The 23,289-nt window shown below is 45.9% G+C and overlaps 1 protein-coding gene across 1 annotated transcript in view; it reads left to right on the top strand.

The window, feature by feature from the left end:
• LOC115105043 (guanine nucleotide exchange factor VAV3) overlaps positions 1–23,289 on the top strand; it is a 157,053-nt gene that overhangs the window by 95,421 nt on the left and 38,343 nt on the right. The window contains exons 15-20 of the mRNA XM_065007087.1: positions 128–237; positions 7,374–7,475; positions 10,168–10,259; positions 18,279–18,301; positions 19,671–19,704; positions 23,071–23,201. Coding sequence (XP_064863159.1) covers positions 128–237; positions 7,374–7,475; positions 10,168–10,259; positions 18,279–18,301; positions 19,671–19,704; positions 23,071–23,201 — 492 coding nt within the window. The remainder of the gene's footprint in view (positions 1–127; positions 238–7,373; positions 7,476–10,167; positions 10,260–18,278; positions 18,302–19,670; positions 19,705–23,070; positions 23,202–23,289) is intronic.

The raw sequence follows: 23,289 nt of genomic DNA on the forward strand, positions 1-23,289 counted from the left end.
CTGCATACACCACTCTATTTCTTTCTATGTTGACTACCCCATTCTACCTCACTATGACCCCCTCATCTAGCTCCCTCTGTATCTCTCTAGTTCACTCTCTCATTGCCCTTTTTGTCTCCTGTTTTAGTGGTCCTATGGGTTCTACCTGACACACAACCAGGGGCAGAGTGGCTTCGAGTTGTTCTTCAAAACCAAGGAGCTGAAGAAGAAATGGCTGGAGCAGTTTGGCATGGCCATGTGAGTGTGTGTTCTGTCCCATGTCATGCCTCTGCCTCACTCCCCCTGCAGCAGTGTGTGTTCTGTCCCATGTCATGCCTCTGCCTCACTCCCCCTGCAGCAGTGTGTGTTCTGTCCCATGTCATGCCTCTGCCTCACTCCCCTTGCAGCAGTGTGTGTTCTGTCCCATGTCATGCCTCTACCTCACTCCCCCTGCAGCAGTGTGTGTTCTGTCCCATGTCATGCCTCTACCTCACTCCCCCTGCAGCAGTGTGTGTTCTGTCCCATGTCATGCCTCTGCCTCACTCCCCCTGCAGCAGTGTGTGTTCTGTCCCATGTCATGCCTCTGCCTCACTCCCCCTGCAGCAGTGTGTGTTCTGTCCCATGTCATGCCTCTGCCTCACTCCCCTTGCAGCAGTGTGTGTTCTGTCCCATGTCATGCCTCTACCTCACTCCCCCTGCAGCAGTGTGTGTTCTGTCCCATGTCATGCCTCTACCTCACTCCCCCTGCAGCAGTGTGTGTTCTGTCCCATGTCATGCCTCTGCCTCACTCCCCCTGCAGCAGTGTGTGTTCTGTCCCATGTCATGCCTCTGCCTCACTCCCCTGCAGCAGTGTGTGTTCTGTCCCATGTCATGCCTCTGCCTCACTCCCCCTGCAGCAGTGTGTGTTCTGTCCCATGTCATGCCTCTGCCTCACTCCCCCTGCAGCAGTGTGTGTTCTGTCCCATGTCATGCCTCTGCCTCACTCCCCCTGCAGCAGTGTGTGTTCTGTCCCATGTCATGCCTCTGCCTCACTCCCCCTGCAGCAGTGTGTGTTCTGTCCCATGTCATGCCTCTACCTCACTCCCCTTGCAGCAGTGTGTGTTCTGTCCCATGTCATGCCTCTGCCTCACTCCCCCTGCAGCAGTGTGTGTTCTGTCCCATGTCATGCCTCTGCCTCACTCCCCTTGCAGCAGTGTGTGTTCTGTCCCATGTCATGCCTCTACCTCACTCCCCCTGCAGCAGTGTGTGTTCTGTCCCATGTCATGCCTCTGCCTCACTCCCCTTGCAGCAGTGTGTGTTCTGTCCCATGTCATGCCTCTGCCTCACTCCCCCTGCAGCAGTGTGTGTTCTGTCCCATGTCATGCCTCTGCCTCACTCCCCCTGCAGCAGTGTGTGTTCTGTCCCATGTCATGCCTCTACCTCACTCCCCCTGCAGCAGTGTGTGTTCTGTCCCATGTCATGCCTCTGTCTCACTCCCCCTGCAGCAGTGTGTGTTCTGTCCCATGTCATGCCTCTGCCTCACTCCCCCTGCAGCAGTGTGTGTTCTGTCCCATGTCATGCCTCTGCCTCACTCCCCCTGCAGCAGTGTGTGTTCTGTCCCATGTCATGCCTCTGCCTCACTCCCCCTGCAGCAGTGTGTGTTCTGTCCCATGTCATGCCTCTGCCTCACTCCCCCTGCAGCAGTGTGTGTTCTGTCCCATGTCATGCCTCTGCCTCACTCCCCCTGCAGCAGTGTGTGTTCTGTCCCATGTCATGCCTCTGCCTCACTCCCCCTGCAGCAGTGTGTGTTCTGTCCCATGTCATGCCTCTACCTCACTCCCCTTGCAGCAGTGTGTGTTCTGTCCCATGTCATGCCTCTGCCTCACTCCCCCTGCAGCAGTGTGTGTTCTGTCCCATGTCATGCCTCTGCCTCACTCCCCTTGCAGCAGTGTGTGTTCTGTCCCATGTCATGCCTCTACCTCACTCCCCCTGCAGCAGTGTGTGTTCTGTCCCATGTCATGCCTCTGCCTCACTCCCCTCGCAGCAGTGTGTGTTCTGTCCCATGTCATGCCTCTGCCTCACTCCCCTGCAGCAGTGTGTGTTCTGTCCCATGTCATGCCTCTGCCTCACTCCCCCTGCAGCAGTGTGTGTTCTGTCCCATGTCATGCCTCTGTCTCACTCCCCCTGCAGCAGTGTGTGTTCTGTCCCATGTCATGCCTCTGCCTCACTCCCCCTGCAGCAGTGTGTGTTCTGTCCCATGTCATGCCTCTGCCTCACTCCCCCTGCAGCAGTGTGTGTTCTGTCCCATGTCATGCCTCTGCCTCACTCCCCCTGCAGCAGTGTGTGTTCTGTCCCATGTCATGCCTCTGCCTCACTCCCCTTGCAGCAGTGTGTGTTCTGTCCCATGTCATGCCTCTGCCTCACTCCCCCTGCAGCAGTGTGTGTTCTGTCCCATGTCATGCCTCTGCCTCACTCCCCCTGCAGCAGTGTGTGTTCTGTCCCATGTCATGCCTCTGTCTCACTCCCCTTGCAGCAGTGTGTGTGTTGTGTGTGTGTGTGTGTGTTTCTGTGAGAGAGAAAGATAACGTGTTTGTGTGTGTCCTCTCTTGTGTGTACTGCCTTAGTGTCACAGTATTGACGTGTCACTCTTCCAGTTATTCAGGTAAGTACAGATCATGATTAATGAGTGTCACAGTCCTGAACTCTCCTGGCACCCTGCTCTGAAACACTAAAGACACCAAAGACTCCCCTCCCCTCACCTGCTCCAAATCACCAGACTGATACAACAACCAGAACTGACTGCCTGGAAAAAACCTATATAACTATTTCTTAGACAATCAAAACTCCTTTCAGTGAATGGTGCAATTATATATTATGCTTGCACGAGAACGCTCCTTTGCAAATACACACAAGCGTTTCAGCTTTGATTAATGAATAAAACTTGTGTACTGTATGTTCTATAATTACTTTGCACAAAAACATAAAACTGTGCCAAATATTGCCAAATATAAAAGGGATGTTTAACTACTTTATCAAATTGCTTGAATAAACACCAGTGTGTTAAATTCACTCTGTAATAGACTGGATATCTAACAATGTCCTGACAGAGAAGCTGATTAGTGACTGACTCAGAATGGGTTTTATCAAGTAGTCCATTGACTCAACTACATGCACACTTGGCCATATAGGAACATTGTCCCTATAAGTCCTCTGTGTCATCTCTCTCAGTCTCGTTGGGGACTTCACTCGCACATGTGATCTAACATGCACTTGTCATCATAAATACCACTGAGCCAAACCCCAAACACATCTGGTCATCTAGTGGAGGACAGGGGTCCTTTTCACACTGTAGCTTTTTAGAGAGGAGGAGTGGAGATCAGAGGACCTGGGATTATTAGATGCTTTGTTAGTGTTGATAAGGACATTTATAATTTGTTTACAGCGGGGATGGGGGGGCACCTGCTACAGCGAAAAAAAAGGGGGGGAAACAATTGACCCTTTGCTAAGAGCCGCCCCCCCCTTGGTTACTGTTCCAACCTCGGACAACATTTTCCCTGGAAGCCCAATTCCCCATTCAACCACATTCGAAATCCCCCCACAATGATCTCAAACTGTGTTTGCAATACACAATGAAATGAAACACAGACTGACTAGCCCTTGCTAATCAGGAAACACTTGGGTATGTTGTGGTGGACTGTCATTACAATTGCTTCACAGGATCCTGTTAAAAGTTTGTTGTGTAGCTAGCCACTGAATGGCTCTGAATTCACTGTCAGCACGCAGTCGAAGCTATAACTATCCTGATGTCGACAGCAGATGGGAGCTCTATTCATAACATTGCTAAATTAGCTAGCTAACATTTTTTTTTTTACATAGTTTATTCGCACCTTATTTGTAGAACAATCTTCAAAATGTAGTTAAATGTGATGTTCTGGTTCTTCTAGGGAAATTCACAAAGCTGATTGAGGACCTTATTACTGATGAGTGTTTGTTGTTGTTGTTATGATCGTGTTTTTCTTTCCGCTTTTAATTGGTATTTATATTGATTTGTGTATTTTCAGTCATTTTTGTAATTCAGGGATTATCTGTAGAAGAGACCTTGGTCTCAGCATGATTAAAATAAAGGTTAAATAAAAATAAATATTTAAACATTTTGAAAATAAGTTATTTTAAGTGGCTAGCTAGCTATGTTTGGTGAGACTGAGAGCTAGCTAACCAGCTGAGCTAGCAAACAATATAGCAACAGTATCATTTTGGATTCAAGAATCACAGTAGCAAGTACTCCTCAATTATTTAGTCATTTAAACTCAGTTTTTGCCATAGCATTCACTGGCTTTCATGTGATTTAAAGATGAGAATGTCCGAGGTGTTGGACTCGACGACAGTTGCTATCCATTGAAACGCTGCGATTGGTTGCCGAAAATTCTGGGGCAGGGCTTAGTGAAGGGTCAATTATATTAAATAGTACGTTGGACTGTTCTATGCCGGTGATATCAGAAACAAAAAGAGAAATGGAGGAAAGGAAGGAAGGAAGGAAGAAGAAAAAAGACAGCATCAGAGAAGAAAATAGAAAATAGGGGAAGAAAAAAGTTAAAAGGCGTGACGCAATGCTGAGAGAAGCTTGAGCTTGATTAACTCAGTGGAATTAATGAGTTTGGAGCGGAGAGAGAGAGACAGGAGAGAGAGACAGAGAGAGAGTGTCAGAGAGACTGTGAAGAGAAAGAGATAGAGAGACAGAAAGAGAGAGGCAGAAGAGTTAGAGAGCAAGAGACAGAGAGAGCGAGAGAGAAACGCTCCTTCAGTTTCTTTGGCACACAATCACTGAGTCACTTGGCTCCCTGGAGAGACTGTTGACTGATCCCAGTACTGTTGTTTTGTCACGCGCTGCAGCTCAGTTCAGCTCAAGACAGTGAAGAGGAGGCGACACATTTAGACTGCTAATATAATGGCACTGTACTCAAACTAACTCTGGATTACTTGACCTAACCCACATGAATAAATACTATAGTATTCACTGTCGTGTTAGCTGTAGTTTACTGTAGTATATACAGTTAACTATAGTATGAATGTTGTAATAAAAAACATTTTTTAAGTGTTTTGCAAATTAAAACATAAATAAATAATTAAATATCACATTTATACAAATATTCAGACCCTGTACTCAGTACTTTGTTGAAGCACCTTTGGCAGCGATTACAGACTCGAATCTTCTTGGGTATGAGACCACAAGCTTGGCACACCTGTATTTGGGGAGTTTCTCCCATTCTTCTCTGCAGATCCTCTCAAGCTCTGTCAGGTTGGATAGGGAGCATCGCTGTACAGCTATTTTCAGGTCTCTCCAGAGATGTTCAATCGGGTTTAAGTCCAGGCCCTGGCTGGGCCACTCAAGAACACTCAGAGACTTGTCCCGAAACCACTCCTGCGTTGTCTTGGTTGTGTGCTTAGGGTCATTGTCCTGTTGGAAGGTTAACCTTCACCCCCAGTCTGAGGTCCTGAGCACTCTGCAACAGGTTTTCATCAAGGATCTCTCTGTAATTTGCTCCGTTCATCTTTCCCTCAATCCTGACTAGTCTCCCAGTCCCTGCCGCTGAAAACATCCCCATAGCATGATGCTGCCACCACCATGCTTCACCGTAGGGACTGTCATGTTCCTTTTACTGAGGAGTAGCTTCCGTCTGGCCACCATAAAGGCCTGATTGGTAGAGTGCTACAGAGATGGTTGTCCTTCTGGTGGGTTCTCCCATCTCCACAGAGGAACTCTGGAACTCTGTCAGAGTGACCATCTCCCTGACCAAGGCCCTTCTCCCCCGATTGCTCAGTTTGGCCGGGCGTCCAGCTCTAGGAAGAGTCTTGGTGGTTCCAAACTTCTTCCATTTTGTTCTTGGGGACCTTCAATACTGCATAAATTGTTTGGTACCCTTCCCCAGACCCTTCCTCAGACCCTTCCTCAGCTCTACGGAATATTCCTTCGACCTCATGGCTTGGTTTTTTCTCTGACATGCACTGTCATCTGTGGGACCTTATATAGACAGATGTGTGCCTTTTCAAATAATGTCCAATCAATTGAATTTACGACAGTTGGACTCCAATCAAGTTGTAGAAACATCTAAAAAATGGGAACAGGATGCACCTGAGCTCAAATTCGAGTTTCATTATTACTTACGTAATAAATTGTGTGTAGATTGATGAGGGACATTATTGTTTATCCATTTTAGAATATGTATATATATATATATATTTATCTTTATTTAACTAGGCTAGTCAGTTAAGAACAAATTCTTATTTTCAATGACAGCCTAGGAACAGTGGGTTAACTGCCTTGTTCAGGGGCAGAATGACAGATTTTTACCTTGTTAGCTCGGGGATTCGATCTTGCAACCTTTTGGTCACTAGTTCAGCGCTTTAACCACTAGGCTACCCTGCCGCCCCAATATGGCACTAACCTAACACAATTTGGAAAAAGGAAAGGGGTCTGAATACTTTCCGAATGCACTGTAGGTAGGACTGGTGTCTGAACGGATAGTTACATTTACATTTACATTTAAGTCATTTAGCAGACGCTCTTATCCAGAGCGACTTACAAATTGGTGCGTTCACCTTATGACATCCAGTGGAACAGCCACTTTACAATAGTGCATCTAAATCTTCTAAGGGGGGGGGGGGGGTGAGAAGGATTACTTTATCCTATCCTAGGTATTCCTTAAAGAGGTGGGGTTTCAGGTGTCTCCGGAAGGTGGTGATTGACTAGTTCAAAGCTTCTGCTCTTTTCTATAACCTGTAGAGAACACAATATGGTGTATACTTGGCATGTAGGTTTCTCACTTATGGGTGGCACAAAATGTGATATGGGGAGGGGAATGGGTTAGGTATATGCAAATGAAATAGTCTGGTATTTAATATAGTTAAAAGCAGTGTAGTGTTTTTGTGGACTGTAGCGGTTTTGCGAACATTACTTGTGTATTTACTATAGTATTCTACAGTATATTACAACATTCTATAGTAAGTATTACACATGATCGAGGGATACTACATTGTGTAGTGTAGTATTCTACAGTATACTGTCATATTTTTTTCATGTGGGAAGAATCAGGAAGTCTGTCTCGGGTTGCTATCAGGTTTTTTATTTATTATAATTGGCAAAAATTAGGTGAAGGCCCCTGACGTCAGGTGTTACTATGGGCAACATGTAAACATAACGACTTATGGAAGTAATACAGAAACTGCCGAGCTTGTATCAAAGTACCGTGTAGTCTGTATGTAGACTGTAGAGCTACAGTCAAGTTCCAATGTGGAACCGAGATTTGCTACTAGTATAGCTGACTGCAGTTACCTTAACGTCACAATGTGAAACTGCCAATGTACGATTGCACTTGTCTTTTCTAATCTTCATATCCTTTCTTGCCCATGTCTTGTAGATCCAACATACGTCCAGAGAATGGCAACAGTAACTTCCATGAGTTCAAGATGCACACCTTCGACAGAATTACATCCTGTAGCTACTGCCACATGCTGCTAAGGTACGGGGTCACACACGCACACATACTACATGTTATTTGACATTGGAGTCATTTAGCAGACTCTTATCCAGAGCGACTTACAGGAGTAATTAGGGTTAAGTACCTTGCTCAAGGGGACAGCAACAGCTTTTTGACTGACAACCCTGAACCTGTGTCTACAACCAATGGGTATATATTGTTTGGGGCCGGCAGGTAGCCTGGTGGTTAGAGCGTTGGGTCTCAAGGTTACTGGCCCCGAGCTGACAAGGTAAAAATCGGTTGTTCTGCCCCTGAACAAGGCAGGTATTAACCCACTGTTCCTCGGTAGGCCGTCATTGTAGATAATAATTTGTTCTTAACTGACTTGCCTAGTTAAATATATGGATCACTTCATGGCTGGGGGCGCATGATGTGAAGAAGACCCAGCTGATGACCCTAAATGGCCCATAACTGCCCATTCCAGGTGGATGTCAGACGGGGAAAATATATTTAAAATATATGTGAGCATGCAAGAGGACAAATATACTAGGCGAGAAGGGGAGTTACAAGAGTGTGAGCTGACTGAGCATGTGCAGTGCACCTGTGTGTATGGTGTGTTTACAACATCTGTGTGTAACCATGACCCTAACCCCTAACCCTAACCCTAGCTTCATGTCCACAACCTGGCTCAACCCTAACCCTAGCCTCACCCATAACCCTAACCCCAGCTTCAATTCCACATCTGGGTTCAACCCTAACCCATACCTTAGCTACCATGGATGTCCACACCCTGGCTCAACCCTAACCCTAGCCTCACCCATAACCCTAACCCTAACCCCAGCTTCAATTCCACATCTGGGTTCAACCCTAACCCATACCTTAGCTACCATGGATGTCCACACCCTGGCTCAACCCTAACCCTCACCCATAACCCTAACCCTAACCCCAGCTTCAATTCCACATCTGGGTTCAACCCTAACCCATACCTTAGCTACCATGGATGTCCACACCCTGGCTCAACCCTAACCCTAGCCTCACCCATAACCCTAACCCTAACCCCAGCTTCAATTCCACATCTGGGTTCAACCCTAACCCATACCTTAGCTACCATGGATGTCCACACCCTGGCTCAACCCTAACCCTAGCCTCACCCATAACCCTAACCCTAACCCCAGCTTCAATTCCACATCTGGGTTCAACCCTAACCCATACCTTAGCTACCATGGATGTCCACACCCTGGCTCAACCCTAACCCTAGCCTCACCCATAACCCTAACCCTAACCCCAGCTTCAATTCCACATCTGGGTTCAACCCTAACCCATACCTTAGCTACCATGGATGTCCACACCCTGGCTCAACCCTAACCCTAGCCTCACCCATAACCCTAACCCTAACCCCAGCTTCAATTCCACATCTGGGTTCAACCCTAACCCATACCTTAGCTACCATGGATGTCCACACCCTGGCTCAACCCTAACCCTAGCCTCACCCATAACCCTAACCCTAACCCCAGCTTCAATTCCACATCTGGGTTCAACCCTAACCCATACCTTAGCTACCATGGATGTCCACACCCTGGCTCAACCCTAACCCTAGCCTCACCCATAACCCTAACCCTAACCCCAGCTTCAATTCCACATCTGGGTTCAACCCTAACCCATACCTTAGCTACCATGGATGTCCACACCCTGGCTCAACCCTAACCCTAGCCTCACCCATAACCCTAACCCTAACCCCAGCTTCAATTCCACATCTGGGTTCAACCCTAACCCATACCTTAGCTACCATGGATGTCCACACCCTGGCTCAACCCTAACCCTAGCCTCACCCATAACCCTAACCCTAACCCCAGCTTCAATTCCACATCTGGGTTCAACCCTAACCCATACCTTAGCTACCATGGATGTCCACACCCTGGCTCAACCCTAACCCTAGCCTCACCCATAACCCTAACCCTAACCCCAGCTTCAATTCCACATCTGGGTTCAACCCTAACCCATACCTTAGCTACCATGGATGTCCACACCCTGGCTCAACCCTAATTCTAGTTTGTGTGCGTGGCTCACCAGGAGAGTTAGTCAGTCTGGGGCGGCCGGGCTTTACATCATTGTAATCAGCAGGAGGTTCTGGAGCGGTTATGTAAAAGAAAGTACCGCCGCATGTAGGGAGGAGTGGAGAGGCGATGACGGATGGTTGAACCCGAGACAGGGGAGTTGGAATGGCACCAAGTCACATCTTTTAAAGACTCTTCGTCCTCCTCCTCTTTCTTTACTGCCTCTCTTTATCCCACAGACACACACACACACACACACACACACACACACACACACACACACACACACACACACACACACACACACACACACACACACACACAAACACACACACACACACACACACACACACACACACACACACACACACACACACACACACACACAGACACAGTCTTGCGCAGCTAACCTTGTGGGGACATACAATTCAGTTCCATTCAAAATCCTATTTTCCTTAACCCCTAACCTTAACCCTAACCCGTACTCTTACCCTAACCCTAACCTTAACCCTAACCCTAACTCTAAACCAAAAACCTAACCTTAACCAACAAAATGTCCCACAAGTATAGTTAAACACACATACACACAAACACACACACAAACACACACACACACACAAACACACACACTCACATGCCACACTGAGTAACACTGGTTGTCTCTCTCTTCTCTCTTCCAGGGGTATCTTTAACCAGGGGTACCTTTGCTCCAAGTGTGGTGTTGGAGCCCATAAGGAATGTCTGGGGAGGTTTGGCAGCTGTGGAAAAACAGGTGAGAACCCCCCTCAAAACACAGACTCAAGAAAGCAGTACACTACAAGTAGTACAGTACATACACTATATGACCGATAGTATGTGGACAGCTGCTCGTCCAAATCAAATCAAATGTATTTGTCACATACACATGGTTAGCAGATGTTAATGCGAGTGTAGCGAAATGCTTGTGCTTCTAGTTCCGACAATGCAGTAATAACCAACAAGTAATCTAACTAACAATTCCAAAACTACTACCTTATACACACAAGTGTAAAGGGATAAAGAATATGTACATAAAGATACATGAATGAGTGATGGTACAGAGCGGCATAGGCAAGATGCAGTAGATGGTATCGAGTACAGTATATACATATGAGATGAGTATGTAAACAAAGTGGCATAGTTTAAAGTGGCTAGTGATACATGTATTACATAAAGATGCAGTAGATGATATAGAGTACAGTATATACGTATACATATGAGATGAATAATGTAGGGTATGTAAACATTATATTAAGTAGCATTGTTTAAAGTGGCTAGTGATATATTTTACATCAATTCCCATTATTAAAGTGGCTGGAGTTGAGTCAGTGTGTTGGCAGCAGCCACTCAATGTTAGTGGTGGCTGTTTAACAGTCTGATCTCCTTCCAAAATCATGAGCATTACAGTTTTTTTTACAATCTCTAGGACCCATTTCTCAATACTTAGGTCACTTTTTCAAAACTCTTCACACAGTTCTCCTAACCAACTTTTGGCTTGGCACAGCAGTTAATTTCACATCCAAAATGCACTAAAACTACCAAAACACTTCATACATGTCTCAAATCAACTAATTATTCCGTAACACTAGCAAAGGTTGTTACCCAACAAGCACACTTTGTCACTCATAAAACAATGACCTAAAAAACACTAACAACAGGTAGCATTACACAATGTTTTCTTTTGTAAAAATGTCTTTACAAAACAAGAATGACACCTCTCTACTGTTTAGAATTCACTGCAGTATATGTTACAGGAATGAATCAGACATGATTCAATATGCTTCAATATCTTTTATGTCATTCTTTGGAATTGAGTGATTCCAAAATACAAGAATTTGTATATACACCATCTACCAATACAGATACAGTAGCAATGCTAGTCAACCCTGTCTTCTGCATTTGGCCACAGGTTCTCATCGACATTACCTCTTACGTCCTCTTGGGCAATACACCTAGGAAAGAATCTTTTGGAATGCCTGGTCCATCCCTGGAAATCTTCTGCAGATATGTCCAGGCATCCAGTATTCATTGCGTCCAGGATGGACATTTGATCATGTGGATGGTGGTCATAAACCTTCCACCTCCATGAGGAAAAGAATTCATCTATGGGAATTGAGGAATGGAGAGTATGGTGGGAGGAAAAGTGACACCATCCTGGGATGGGCTGTAAACCACTCTGTGACTGCACAGGAGTGGTGAAATGCCACGTTGTCCCATACAATTACAAACGTTGCCTGATTTCGCCTCACTGCAACCCTTTCCTCACCTGGCACAACCTTCCATAGAGGTCACCCAGGAATGTAATGAGACGCTCGGTGTTGTATGACCCAATTAGCGGTTTGTGTAACAGCAATCAATCAGACGATATTGCTGTACACATTGTGATGTTGGCACTCCTCTGGCCCGGGACATCCACTGTGGCTCTTTTCCCAATCACATTCCTTCCTCGCCGCCGTGTTTTGGCCAAGTTGAAACCAGCCTCATCCACAAAGATGAATATGTGGGCTGTTTGCCTGGCTTCAATCTCAATGATTCTCTAAAATAAATCCACAAGGCAACATAAGAGTTAGGCTATTACGGTAGTTTACATTATACCTAAAAACATGCCATGGTGTGCCTCTGCCCTGTTTGGTTTCGTTCAAAACCAGTTCTGTATTTTATAGTCATCTTACCTGGACATATTGGTTCCTGAGTTGCTTGACTCGTTCAGAGTTCCTCTCAAAGGGGACGGTGTACAACTGCTTCATCCTGACTTGATGTTGTTTCAGGACTCTAGAAATAGTTGTTATGCTTACGTTGTGAATATTTCCAAATGTAATGTTGTCCGCCAACACTCTGTCCCGAATCTCTGTGAGTTTTATGCCATTGTTTCTGATTCCCATATCAACGATTGCAGTTTCCTACACAGCAGTGAAAATCCTACCTTTCCTGCCTGTGGGAGGTAACTGTTGGGTCCTAAGCAGAATTACAAAAACAATTACGCACAAGTGGGTTTGGAGGCTTTGCTCAATTGACTTCTGTAATGTGCAGTTCAGTCAGATGCAGAATGCACATCTTACCTGTTGTTTTGCCGGAACTTTCTCACAATTCATGCCACTGTTGAGCGTTGCAGATTTGGCTGCGCTCTCAGACCAGCCACTCTCATTGATAGACCATGATTTATTACATAGTCATTTATAGTCGCCCTAATCGTATCTGAGACTACAGCTCTTGAGCTTCCTCTCGGTCTTCTTCCACCACACATACCTACTCCTCTCCCTCTCCCAGCCACTCTTCCTCCTCTGTCAGCCACTTCTCTATCTCTGGCTGGGTCCATGTTTACATTACAGTACATCATTATTCCTAAAATGTCCCCTTTTGTATAGATGGTAATGAAATTGAAAGACGAACACCTGGGTAGGTGTTCAGCTACAATGGGAATCAGCTGTGGTTGGTCTAATTGTATTTCATTTTTTAGATTTGGAATACATTTCAATCCGATATTACCGTAGAAATGTAGAAATGTAGTCTTATTCAATTTTGTGTTATGTTAGGTTTTGAACTTAAGTTTAACAGTTTTGAAAAGAGTATGTAAACATGTGCAAATTTGCCTGTAGGTACATCGAGTTTTGGTGGTGGTTGTGTCTGAGTGAGAAAAGAAATCATGAAATTTGAAAGATGTAGTCATTGAATGCATTTTGTGCCAAAGCAATGAAAAATGATCCACAGTTTAGCCCACATAGACTGATGTTGTGCTCACTGTGTGAAAAGTTTTGAAAAAGAGACATAAGTATTGAGAAATTGTTTCTAGCTGTTGTAAAATAACTGTAATATATAGTTGGTCCCCCCTTTGCTGCTACTCTACTGTGAAGGCTTTCCACTAGATGTTGGAACATTGCTGCAGGGACTTGCTTCCATTCAGCCACGAGCTAAGTGAGGTTTGGGGACTGATGTTGGGCGATTAGGCCTGGCTCACAGTCAATGTTCCAATTCATCCCAAATGTGTTCGATGGAGTTGAGGGCTCAGTGCAGGCCAGTCAAGTTATTCCGCACCAATCTCGACAAACATTTTCTGCACGGACCTCGCTTTGTGCACAGGGAAATTGTCATGCAGAAACAGGAAAGGGCCTTTCCGAAACTGTTGCTACAAAGTTGGAAGCACAGAATTGTCTAGAATATCTTTGTATGCTGTAGCATTAAGATTTCCCTTCACTGGAACTAAGGGGCCCGACCATGAAAAACTGCCCCAGACCATTGTTCCTACTCCACCAAACTTTACAGTTTGCACTATGCAAACTGTATTTCCACTGCTCCACTGTCCAATGGTGGTGAGCTTTACACCACTTCAGCGGACAGCTGGCTTTGCGCATGGTGATCTTAGGCTTCTGTGTGGCTGCTCGGCCATAGAAACCCATTTCATGAAGCTCCCGACGAACTGTTCTTGTGCTGACGTTGCTTCCAGAGGCAGTTTGGAACTCGGTAGTGAGTGTTGCAACCGAGGACAGACCCAGCAGTCCTGTTCTGTGAGCTTGTGTGGCCTACCACTTCGCGGCTGAGCCGTTGTTGCTCCTAGACGTTTCCACTTCACAACAACAGCACTAGGCAATTGACCGGGGCAGCTTTAGAAGGTCAGAAACTGGCTTGTTGAAAAGGTGGCATCCTATGTCACTGAGCTCTTCAGTATTGTGCATTCTACTGTCAATGTTTGTCTATGGAGATTGCATGGCTGCACGCTGAAATGTTATACACATGTCAGCAACGGTTATGGCTGAAATAGCTGAATCCACTCATTTGAAGGGGTGTCCACATACTTGTGTATATATGCTCTTAATATGTATAGTTCATGTTAATGTGTATACCTGAAAGTAAATTGAAAAGCTGCCGATAATTAACCTACAATAAGGAAAAGCTCATAGTCACTGTGTATGGGGATTGGTCAGAGTATGAAACCTGAACACTTATATAACTCCAATCAAATAACATTAGATGTGTTATTGAGCACTCACTGTGCTCACTCACTATACATACCTTTAAACTGTTCACTGCACACACACACACACGCGCACACGTATGTACACACACACACACACACACACACACACACACACACACACACACAAGCGCACACACAAACGCACATGCACATGCACATGCACACACACATGCAATGGGAACAGAACATGAGTGATTAGAGTAGACTGATTATGACATTCCTCACAACAAACAGGTCCTGCAAACTTCCCCTGACTTGCAGTGAGTGTGTCAGGGGCCTGTGTGTGTGTTTGTGTGTGTGTGTTTATGTGTGTGTGTGTGTGTGTGTGTGTGTGTGTGTGTGTGTGTGTGTGTGTGTGTGTGTGTGTGTGTGTGTGTGTCAGCAGTGCAGGTCAGGTCAGCAGTGTAATAACACAGTCACCAGCCACACCTGGTCACTAGCTTCCCTGAATAGATTACTGTCATGCCACGGGGGGGCTGGAGAAAATCTCAATTGTCTCCCATGTGGAGATAAACGTTAGTCCCTTTTACAGTGTTAGAAAGTAGAATGCACTTGGTTGCAATATGTTATGTTGCAACTATGCTTTCACTACCAACTTGCTTGTTAAGCAGTTATTAACGCATGGCTGATGTTGGCTGAGTAGCAATAGATATAGTAACCTCATCAACACATAGCAGTTATTGACAGGAAAACAGAACACAATCACAACATCCATGGACAATCAGGAATGTGCATTACAACAATGAATGCTGTGCCTTGGAACAGCGTTATGACTGCAGTTCTGCAGGAGGTATGTGTTTACAGTACTCTGTCTCCAGGGTGTTCTGCAGGAGGTATGTGTTTACAGTACTCTGTCTCCAGGGTGTTTTGCAGGAGGTATTTTGTTTACAGTACTCTGTCTCCAGGGTGTTCTGCAGGAGGCATGTGTTTACAGTACTCTGTCTCCAGGGTGTTCTGCAGGAGGTATGTGTTTACAGTACTCTGTCTCCAGGGTGTTCTGCAGGAGGTATGTGTTTACAGTACTCTGTCTCTAGGGTGTTCTGCAGGAGGCATGTGTTTACAGTACTCTGTCTCCAGGGTGTTCTGCAGGAGGTATGTTTTTACAGTACTCTGTCTCCAGGGTGTTCTGCAGGAGGTATGTGTTTACAGTACTCTGTCTCCAGGGTGTTTTGCAGGAGGTATGTGTTTACAGTACTCTGTCTCCAGGGTGTTCTGCAGGAGGTATGTGTTTACAGTACTCTGTCTCCAGGGTGTTTTGCAGGAGGTATGTGTTTACAGTACTCTGTCTCCAGGGTGTTCTGCAGGAGGTATGTGTTTACAGTACTCTGTCTCCAGGGTGTTTTGCAGGAGGTATGTGTTTACAGTACTCTGTCTCCAGGGTGTTCTGCAGGAGGTATGTGTTTACAGTACTCTGTCTCCAGGGTGTTTTGCAGGAGGTATGTGTTTACAGTACTCTGTCTCCAGGGTGTTCTGCAGGAGGTATGTGTTTACAGTACTCTGTCTACAGGGTGTTTTGCAGGAGGTATGTGTTTACAGTACTCTGTCTCCAGGGTGTTTTGCAGGAGGTATGTGTTCACAGTACTCTGTCTCCAGGGTGTTCTGCAGGAGGTACGTGTTTTCAGTACTCTGTCTCCAGGGTGTTCTGCAGGAGGTACGTGTTTACAGTACTCTGTCTCCAGGGTGTTCTGCAGGAGGTACATGTTTACAGTACTCTGTCTCCAGGGTGTTTTGCAGGAGGTATGTGTTTACAGTACTCTGTCTCCAGGGTGTTTTGCAGGAGGTATGTGTTTACAGTACTCTGTCTCCAGGGTGTTTTGCAGGAGGTATGTGTTTACAGTACTCTGTCTCCAGGGTGTTCTGCAGGAGGTATGTGTTTACAGTACTCTGTCTCCAGGGTGTTTTGCAGGAGGTATGTGTTTACATTACTCTGTCTCCAGGGTGTTTTGCAGGAGGTATGTGTTTACAGTACTCTGTCTCCAGGGTGTTTTGCAGGAGGTATGTGTTTACAGTACTCTGTCTCCAGGGTGTTTTGCAGGAGGTATGTGTTTACAGTACTCTGTCTCCAGGGTGTTTTGCAGGAGGTATGTGTTTACAGTACTCTGTCTCCAGGGTGTTTTGCAGGAGGTATGTGTTTACAGTACTCTGTCTCCAGGGTGTTTTGCAGGAGGTATGTGTTTACAGTACTCTGTCTCCAGGGTGTTTTGCAGGAGGTATGTGTTTACAGTACTCTGTCTCCAGGGTGTTTTGCAGGAGGTATGTGTTTACAGTACTCTGTCTCTAGGGTGTTTTGCAGGAGGTATGTGTTTACAGTACTCTGTCTCCAGGGTGTTCTGCAGGAGGTATGTGTTTACAGTACTCTGTCTACAGGGTGTTTTGCAGGAGGTATGTGTTTACAGTACTCTGTCTCCAGGGTGTTTTGCAGGAGGTATGTGTTCACAGTACTCTGTCTCCAGGGTGTTCTGCAGGAGGTACGTGTTTTCAGTACTCTGTCTCCAGGGTGTTCTGCAGGAGGTACGTGTTTACAGTACTCTGTCTCCAGGGTGTTCTGCAGGAGGTACATGTTTACAGTACTCTGTCTCCAGGGTGTTTTGCAGGAGGTATGTGTTTACAGTACTCTGTCTCCAGGGTGTTTTGCAGGAGGTATGTGTTTACAGTACTCTGTCTCCAGGGTGTTTTGCAGGAGGTATGTGTTTACAGTACTCTGTCTCCAGGGTGTTCTGCAGGAGGTATGTGTTTACAGTACTCTGTCTCCAGGGTGTTTTGCAGGAGGTATGTGTTTACATTACTCTGTCTCCAGGGTGTTTTGCAGGAGGTATGTGTTTACAGTACTCTGTCTACAGGGTGTTCTGCAGGAGGTATGTGTTTACAGTACTCTGTCTCCAGGGTGTTTTGCAGGAGGTATGTGTTTACAGTACTCTGTCTCCAGGGTGTTTTGCAGGAGGTATGTGTTTACAGTACTCTGTCTCCAGGGTGTTTTGCAGGAGGTATGTGTTTACAGTACTCTGTCTCCAGGGTGTTTTGCAGGAGGTATGTGTTTACAGTACTCTGTCTCCAGGGTGTTTTGCAGGAGGTATGTGTTTACAGTACTCTGTCTCCAGGGTGTTTTGCAGGAGGTATGTGTTTACAGTACTCTGTCTCCAGGGTGTTTTGCAGGAGGTGTGTGTTTACAGTACTCTGTCTCTAGGGTGTTTTGCAGGAGGTATGTGTTTACAGTACTCTGTCTCCAGGGTGTTTTGCACGAGGTATGTGTTTACAGTACTCTGTCTCCAGGGTGTTCTGCAGGTGAGGCTTGTTTACCTCGGGTCCCAGTTGGCTCTCTCTCCCTCTGCTCTTCGTTATCAGCCCTGTTCAGCGTCACTTTGTGTAACAGGTCAAAGTTCGATCCAGAGCTGCCTGGCTGTCTGCTGTAGAGGGAGCGGGAGGAGGGAGGGGGAGGGGTGCTTGTTGATGGGGTGTAGCCCGTCCCAGGAGAGCCAATGAACTAACAGAGAACAAACTGTCAGCAGAACAGTCGTCAGCCCTGCCCCCTGAAGTGGTTTACTCCAGACTCTTTACTCCTGTCAGGTACCTTCAGCACAACACAACAAACCAATGAGTAAAAAGAGTAGACAGTACCGCGAGTTGCTTTCTGCTTCACTAATGAGAGAGTGCTTCTGCAGCGCTGGAACACTGTGTGTGTGAGAGAGTGTGTGTGTGTGTGTGTTGGGTAACAGTTTGTGCGTGTGATCGTGAGTGTGTGTGTGGCTGTTATGCGTTCTCCTTGTAACCCACTCACCATGCCTGTTTTCAAACTCCTTTCAGATCCGGGCTCCTTCAGAACTCAGGTAAGACAGTGTGTGTTTCTATCTGCTTTCCCTTTCCAAAGTTCTGCTCTGTTCTGTTCTTACCCTTTGAAGACGTTCCCCTCTCTGTGAATATTGCCGAAGAAACTCCAATTGACTTTACTTATTTTAGCGTGAGCCGATAGATAGTGAATACAATTCTTCTGTAGATGATTGGAGAGTTGTGAAAGCCAGGTCTTAGCGTATAACTGCCACCCCCATGTGTTTCATTGAAAATGCACGATAAGAAATGTATCAACTTTGGCAACTATTCTGAATGTTTTTTTGAAGGTGGCTAAGATAGATTTCGGTCGTGTGATTCTGAAGGTTATAACTGGTGATGGAGGTTATAAATTATGATGGAGGTTATAACTGGTGATGGAGGTTATACATTATGATGAAGGTTATAACTGGTGATGGAGGTTATAAATTATGATGGAGGTTATAACGCGTGACTGAGGTTATAACTGGTGATGAGGTTATAACTGGTGATGGAGGTTATAAATTATGATGGAGGTTATAACTGGTGATGGAGGTTATATATTATGATGGAGGTTATAACTGGTGATGGAGGTTATAACTGATGATGGCGGTTATAACTGGTGATAGAGGTTATAAATGGTGATGGAGGTTATAAATTATGATGGAGGTTATAATGCATTATGCGTAAAAATGCATATTGGCTCAATGCATGCTATGTCTGTTTGCAGAGATAGCATTGGATGAAATATTCATTGTGTGTTTGCACAGCAGAGCAGGCATAATCATAGCATTACCCAAACAGTCCCTCTATATTTATCTCACTGCAACAAGATAAATCTGTTATTTAGCATGCAACGCTAGATAGAAATGCATTTACTGGTGATGCAATGCAACCCTACAGAGTATGACTTATTTAACCCATTTACCCTACAGCAGTGGGGGAGGTTTGTGTGGGCCTGTACAATTACCGTATAGGAATTGAAGTTATCACTTAATATATGTATATATGAGTTCCAACTGGAGGCATGCCCCATTTTCTCATCATGGCAGGTTTGCCTGCTACAGTATCTGGTCAGCTTTATTACATATATACATGGAATACATGTCACTGTGTGCGTGTCACAATGAACATATACAATTGATGTATGTATGTATGTTAGGGATGTACAGTATGCAGGTAGTAGGTTAGGGAGAGTTTCAGTGTGTGTGTACGTGTGTGTGTGTGTCTGTGTGTGTGTGTGTGTGTGTGTGTGTGTGTGTGTGTGTGTGTGTGTGTGTGTGTGTGTGTGTGTGTGTGTGTGTGTGTGTGTGTGTGTGTGTGTGTGCGTGTGTGTGTGTTTGTGTGTGTGTCACAGTAGTTAATCATGGTGCCTGTTTTTTTCCATTGCAGGAAAAATCAGTACAAGGACAGCGCTCAGATCCAGGTTAGTGCATTCTGAATACAACATGGTAATAACAGCCATCTCCTACCCACTCACATCAGTCACATAATCCCCCCCTCCTCGCTCTCTCTCTTGTTTTCTCTCTTTCTCTCTCCCCAATCTCTCTCTCGCTCTCTCCCCCTCTCTATCTCCTCTCTCTCGCTCTCTCCCCCTCTCTATCTCCTCTCTCTCTCTTTCGCTCTCCCTCTGTCTCTCTCGCTTTCGCTCTCTCTCTGTCTCTCTCTCTTTCGCTCTCTCTCTGTCTCTCTCCCTTCCCCTCTCTCTCTCTCTCTCTCTCTCTCTCTCTCTCCCTCTCTCCCCTCTATCTCCTTTCTCTCTCTTTCGCTCTCTCTGTCTCTCTCCTTTCCCTCTCTCTCTCTCTCTCTCTCTCTCTCTCTCTCTCTCTCTCTCTCTCTCGCTGGCTCTTTTGTTCTTTTATCTCTCTTTCTTTTAATTTCACCCTCCTTCTTCCTCTGTTGGAATGGACCATGACATACTGCAAACTCTCAAATCATAGACACACAGCTACATGAGGAGGAGGGCGTAAATTGCCTGTTATACTGTGGAAAATCCTTATTGACCCACCATGCAGTGAAATCAATAGGCACTTGATTGCTTGGGCCCTTATCGTTTCATAATTGTCCGCACTCGCATAGTTCTGTCTGCTCAAAGGTGAGCTAACACAGGGTTTGTCCTTGTGTTGTTGGAAATCCATTTCATGCTCTGAGACTCGGTTCTCCTCACTGATATTCTCACGTACTAGTGTCTGTGCCTGTTAGGGCAAGCTAACACACGTTACCCCTGACTCAATAGACTTTTTGCAGGAATCAGATACAGAGAGGAAAACAGAACAGAAAGCAAGTTAAGTCTCCCCTCAGTCTCACCCCGTTGTCTACAGTAGAGTGGGGAATGTGTACTAGTGTGTCAGGGTGAAATAGGCCAGGTTAGGAGTGCTACTCTAGGACAACCAGGAAATAACCAGTTAATGGTTGTTCCCCGGTAAACAGGTCTAAGAAACAGGTCTGAACCCAAACACACATATTTGAAGAAGGTTATCTCCTATCTGATAACAGGAGGAGGAACTAGAGTACAGTTATACTTATGTCTGCATGCTTAACTTGATGAAACATTATGACTTAAGAGAGAGGTTATGGTTACGATGGAACGACAGGTGTGTGTGCGTGTGTGTCTCCCCTCGTTATTTTCTATAACGGGATCATGAATATTTTAAAAGAGTTAGGAGAACCGCACGCGTGCACGGGTACGCACACACACACATTCACATACACTCCATCAGGATGACATCCAAGGCATAGTGTTGCAAGGTACATGAAGACATGGGGGTCACCCTGGGTATATTGGGGTCTGTTGATTCATTAAGTTGCTCAGTGTGAAATAACCTCAGTTCAGTTCTGCCTCTGTACTGGTATTAAAGCACAGCTACTCTGCTGGGAGGCTGTCTCTCCCTCAGTCTCTCCCTCAGTCTCTCCCTCAGTCTCTCCCTCAGTCTCTCTCTCTGTCTCTCCCTCAGTCTCTCTCTCTCAGTCTCTCTCTCTCAGTCTCTCCCTCAGTCTCTTCCTCAGTCTCTCCCTCAGTCTCTCTCTCAGTCTCTCCCTCAGTCTCTCTCTCAGTCTCTCAGTCTCTCCCTCAGTCTCTCTCTCAGTCTCTCTCTCAGTCTCTCCCCCAGTCTCTCCCTCAGTCTCTCCCTCAGTCTCTCTCCCAGTCTCTCCCTCAGTCTCTCTCTGTCTCTCCCTCAGTCTCTCTCTGTCTCTCCCCCAGTCTCTCCCTCAGTCTCTCTCTCATTCTCTACGTCAGTCTCTCCCTCAGTCTTTCTCTCAGTCTCTCCCTCAGTCTCTCCCTCAGTCTCTCCCTCAGTCTCTCCCTCAGTCTCTCTCTCTGTCTCTCCCTCAGTCTCTCTCTCTCAGTCTCTCTCTCTCAGTCTCTCCCTCAGTCTCTTCCTCAGTCTCTCCCTAAGTCTCTCTCTCAGTCTCTCCCTCAGTCTCTCTCTCAGTCTCTCAGTCTCTCCCTCAGTCTCTCTCTCAGTCTCTCCCCCAGTCTCTCCCTCAGTCTCTCCCTCAGTCTCTCCCTCATTCTCTACGTCAGTCTCTCCCTCAGTCTTTCTCTCAGTCTCTATGTCAGTCTCTCCCTCAGTCTCTCTCTCAGTCACTCCCTGTCTCTCTTTCAGTCTCTCCCTCAGACTCTCCCTTTGGCCCCTTCACACAGCCCATTCACAACTATTCATTCTCACAAAATGCTTTATCTTTCCAGAGAAATGTGCTCACCTCCCCCCAAATGATTAATTCCTATGAGATGAAGGATAATCAACCTCTCTCTTTTGTCGTTCTCAAACCCCACTGCTTTGCTTTAGAAACTTTTTAGAGATTCTTTCACTCTTTCACTCTCTTTTTGATCTCTCTCTCTCTCTTTCTCTCCCTCTCTCTCTCTCTCTCTCTCTCTCTCTCTCTCTCTCTCTCTCTCTCTCTCTCTCTCTCTCTCCCTGGTGTCTGTGGACTTACTGCACGGGTTACTATTCCCTCAGTTCTTGTCATGAGCAGCTGTGGGGAGAGAAAGGCATTGACGTGCTTAATGGAAGATATCCTTTGTCTTGTGTGTGCGTGTGTGCATGCCTTTGTGTGTGTGTGTGTGTAAGTGTGTGTGTGCGCGCGCGCACGCTTTTGTGCATGTGTGTGTGTGTGCAGAAGTGACCGTGAGAGCCCCCATCTTCAGCCCTGCTAGCTTCTCTAGTATTTAAGCACCCTCTCAGCTCACAGCTTCTGTCCAGACCAACTCTATCTTAGGCCATAAGGATTAGAGGTTTAGGAAGTGTTACTATCACAGGACCCCCCCACCCCCGTCCAAACCCCCGTCCAAACCCTGACTTCCCTAGGAACACAGGTACTTTAAAATACATCTGCATCCCTCTCTTGTCGACCATCCTTCATCTATTCTCCCCCATCGTGCTCTTCTGTTTCTACTCTCTTTATAAGAGTCTGAGCTTTCTTCATCACCACACTGTTCTTGTTTGAACTGAATCTCCTTAGATACAAACACAATTGAACAGATATGGCCAAGAATATGGTTCTATTCCTTCTAGTCTACACAGTTGGATTCTACCTGGCTTTTGTTTTACCTTTGGATAACAAAAATGTTTGATGACTGGAAAATTGGACAATAGCACATGCGATGTTACCAAGACCAAGGATAAAGCTATTGTTTCATAGCTTTAGATTGCTTGGTCGTATATGGATGGTTGGTATGGTGACAAGTGGGAGGGTGGCAAAGGTGCATTGTTTTGCTTTCAGATCTACACACGCACCCATATAGATGAATATGAACACACTGATATTGTGGTTGTGTTTTCTCTCTCAGGGTTACCTAAGATGTTGGTGACCAGGAACTATTTTGGCGTGCCAAGTCCCATATGTGGCCCGCCCCTCAACATCCAGCAAGGTGACATCATCGAGCTGGTCTGTGCCGATCTACACAGCTCCTGGTGGCAGGTGAGAGAGACATCGGTGTGTGTGTGTGTGTTTAGGTGCGTGTGTGTCTGTCTCGGTGTGTGGCAGGTGAAGTGTCACTTCTCTCCAC

Source organism: Oncorhynchus nerka, linkage group LG22 (assembly GCF_034236695.1).
Source record: "Oncorhynchus nerka isolate Pitt River linkage group LG22, Oner_Uvic_2.0, whole genome shotgun sequence".
NCBI classification, from domain to species: Eukaryota; Metazoa; Chordata; class Actinopteri; order Salmoniformes; family Salmonidae; genus Oncorhynchus; species Oncorhynchus nerka.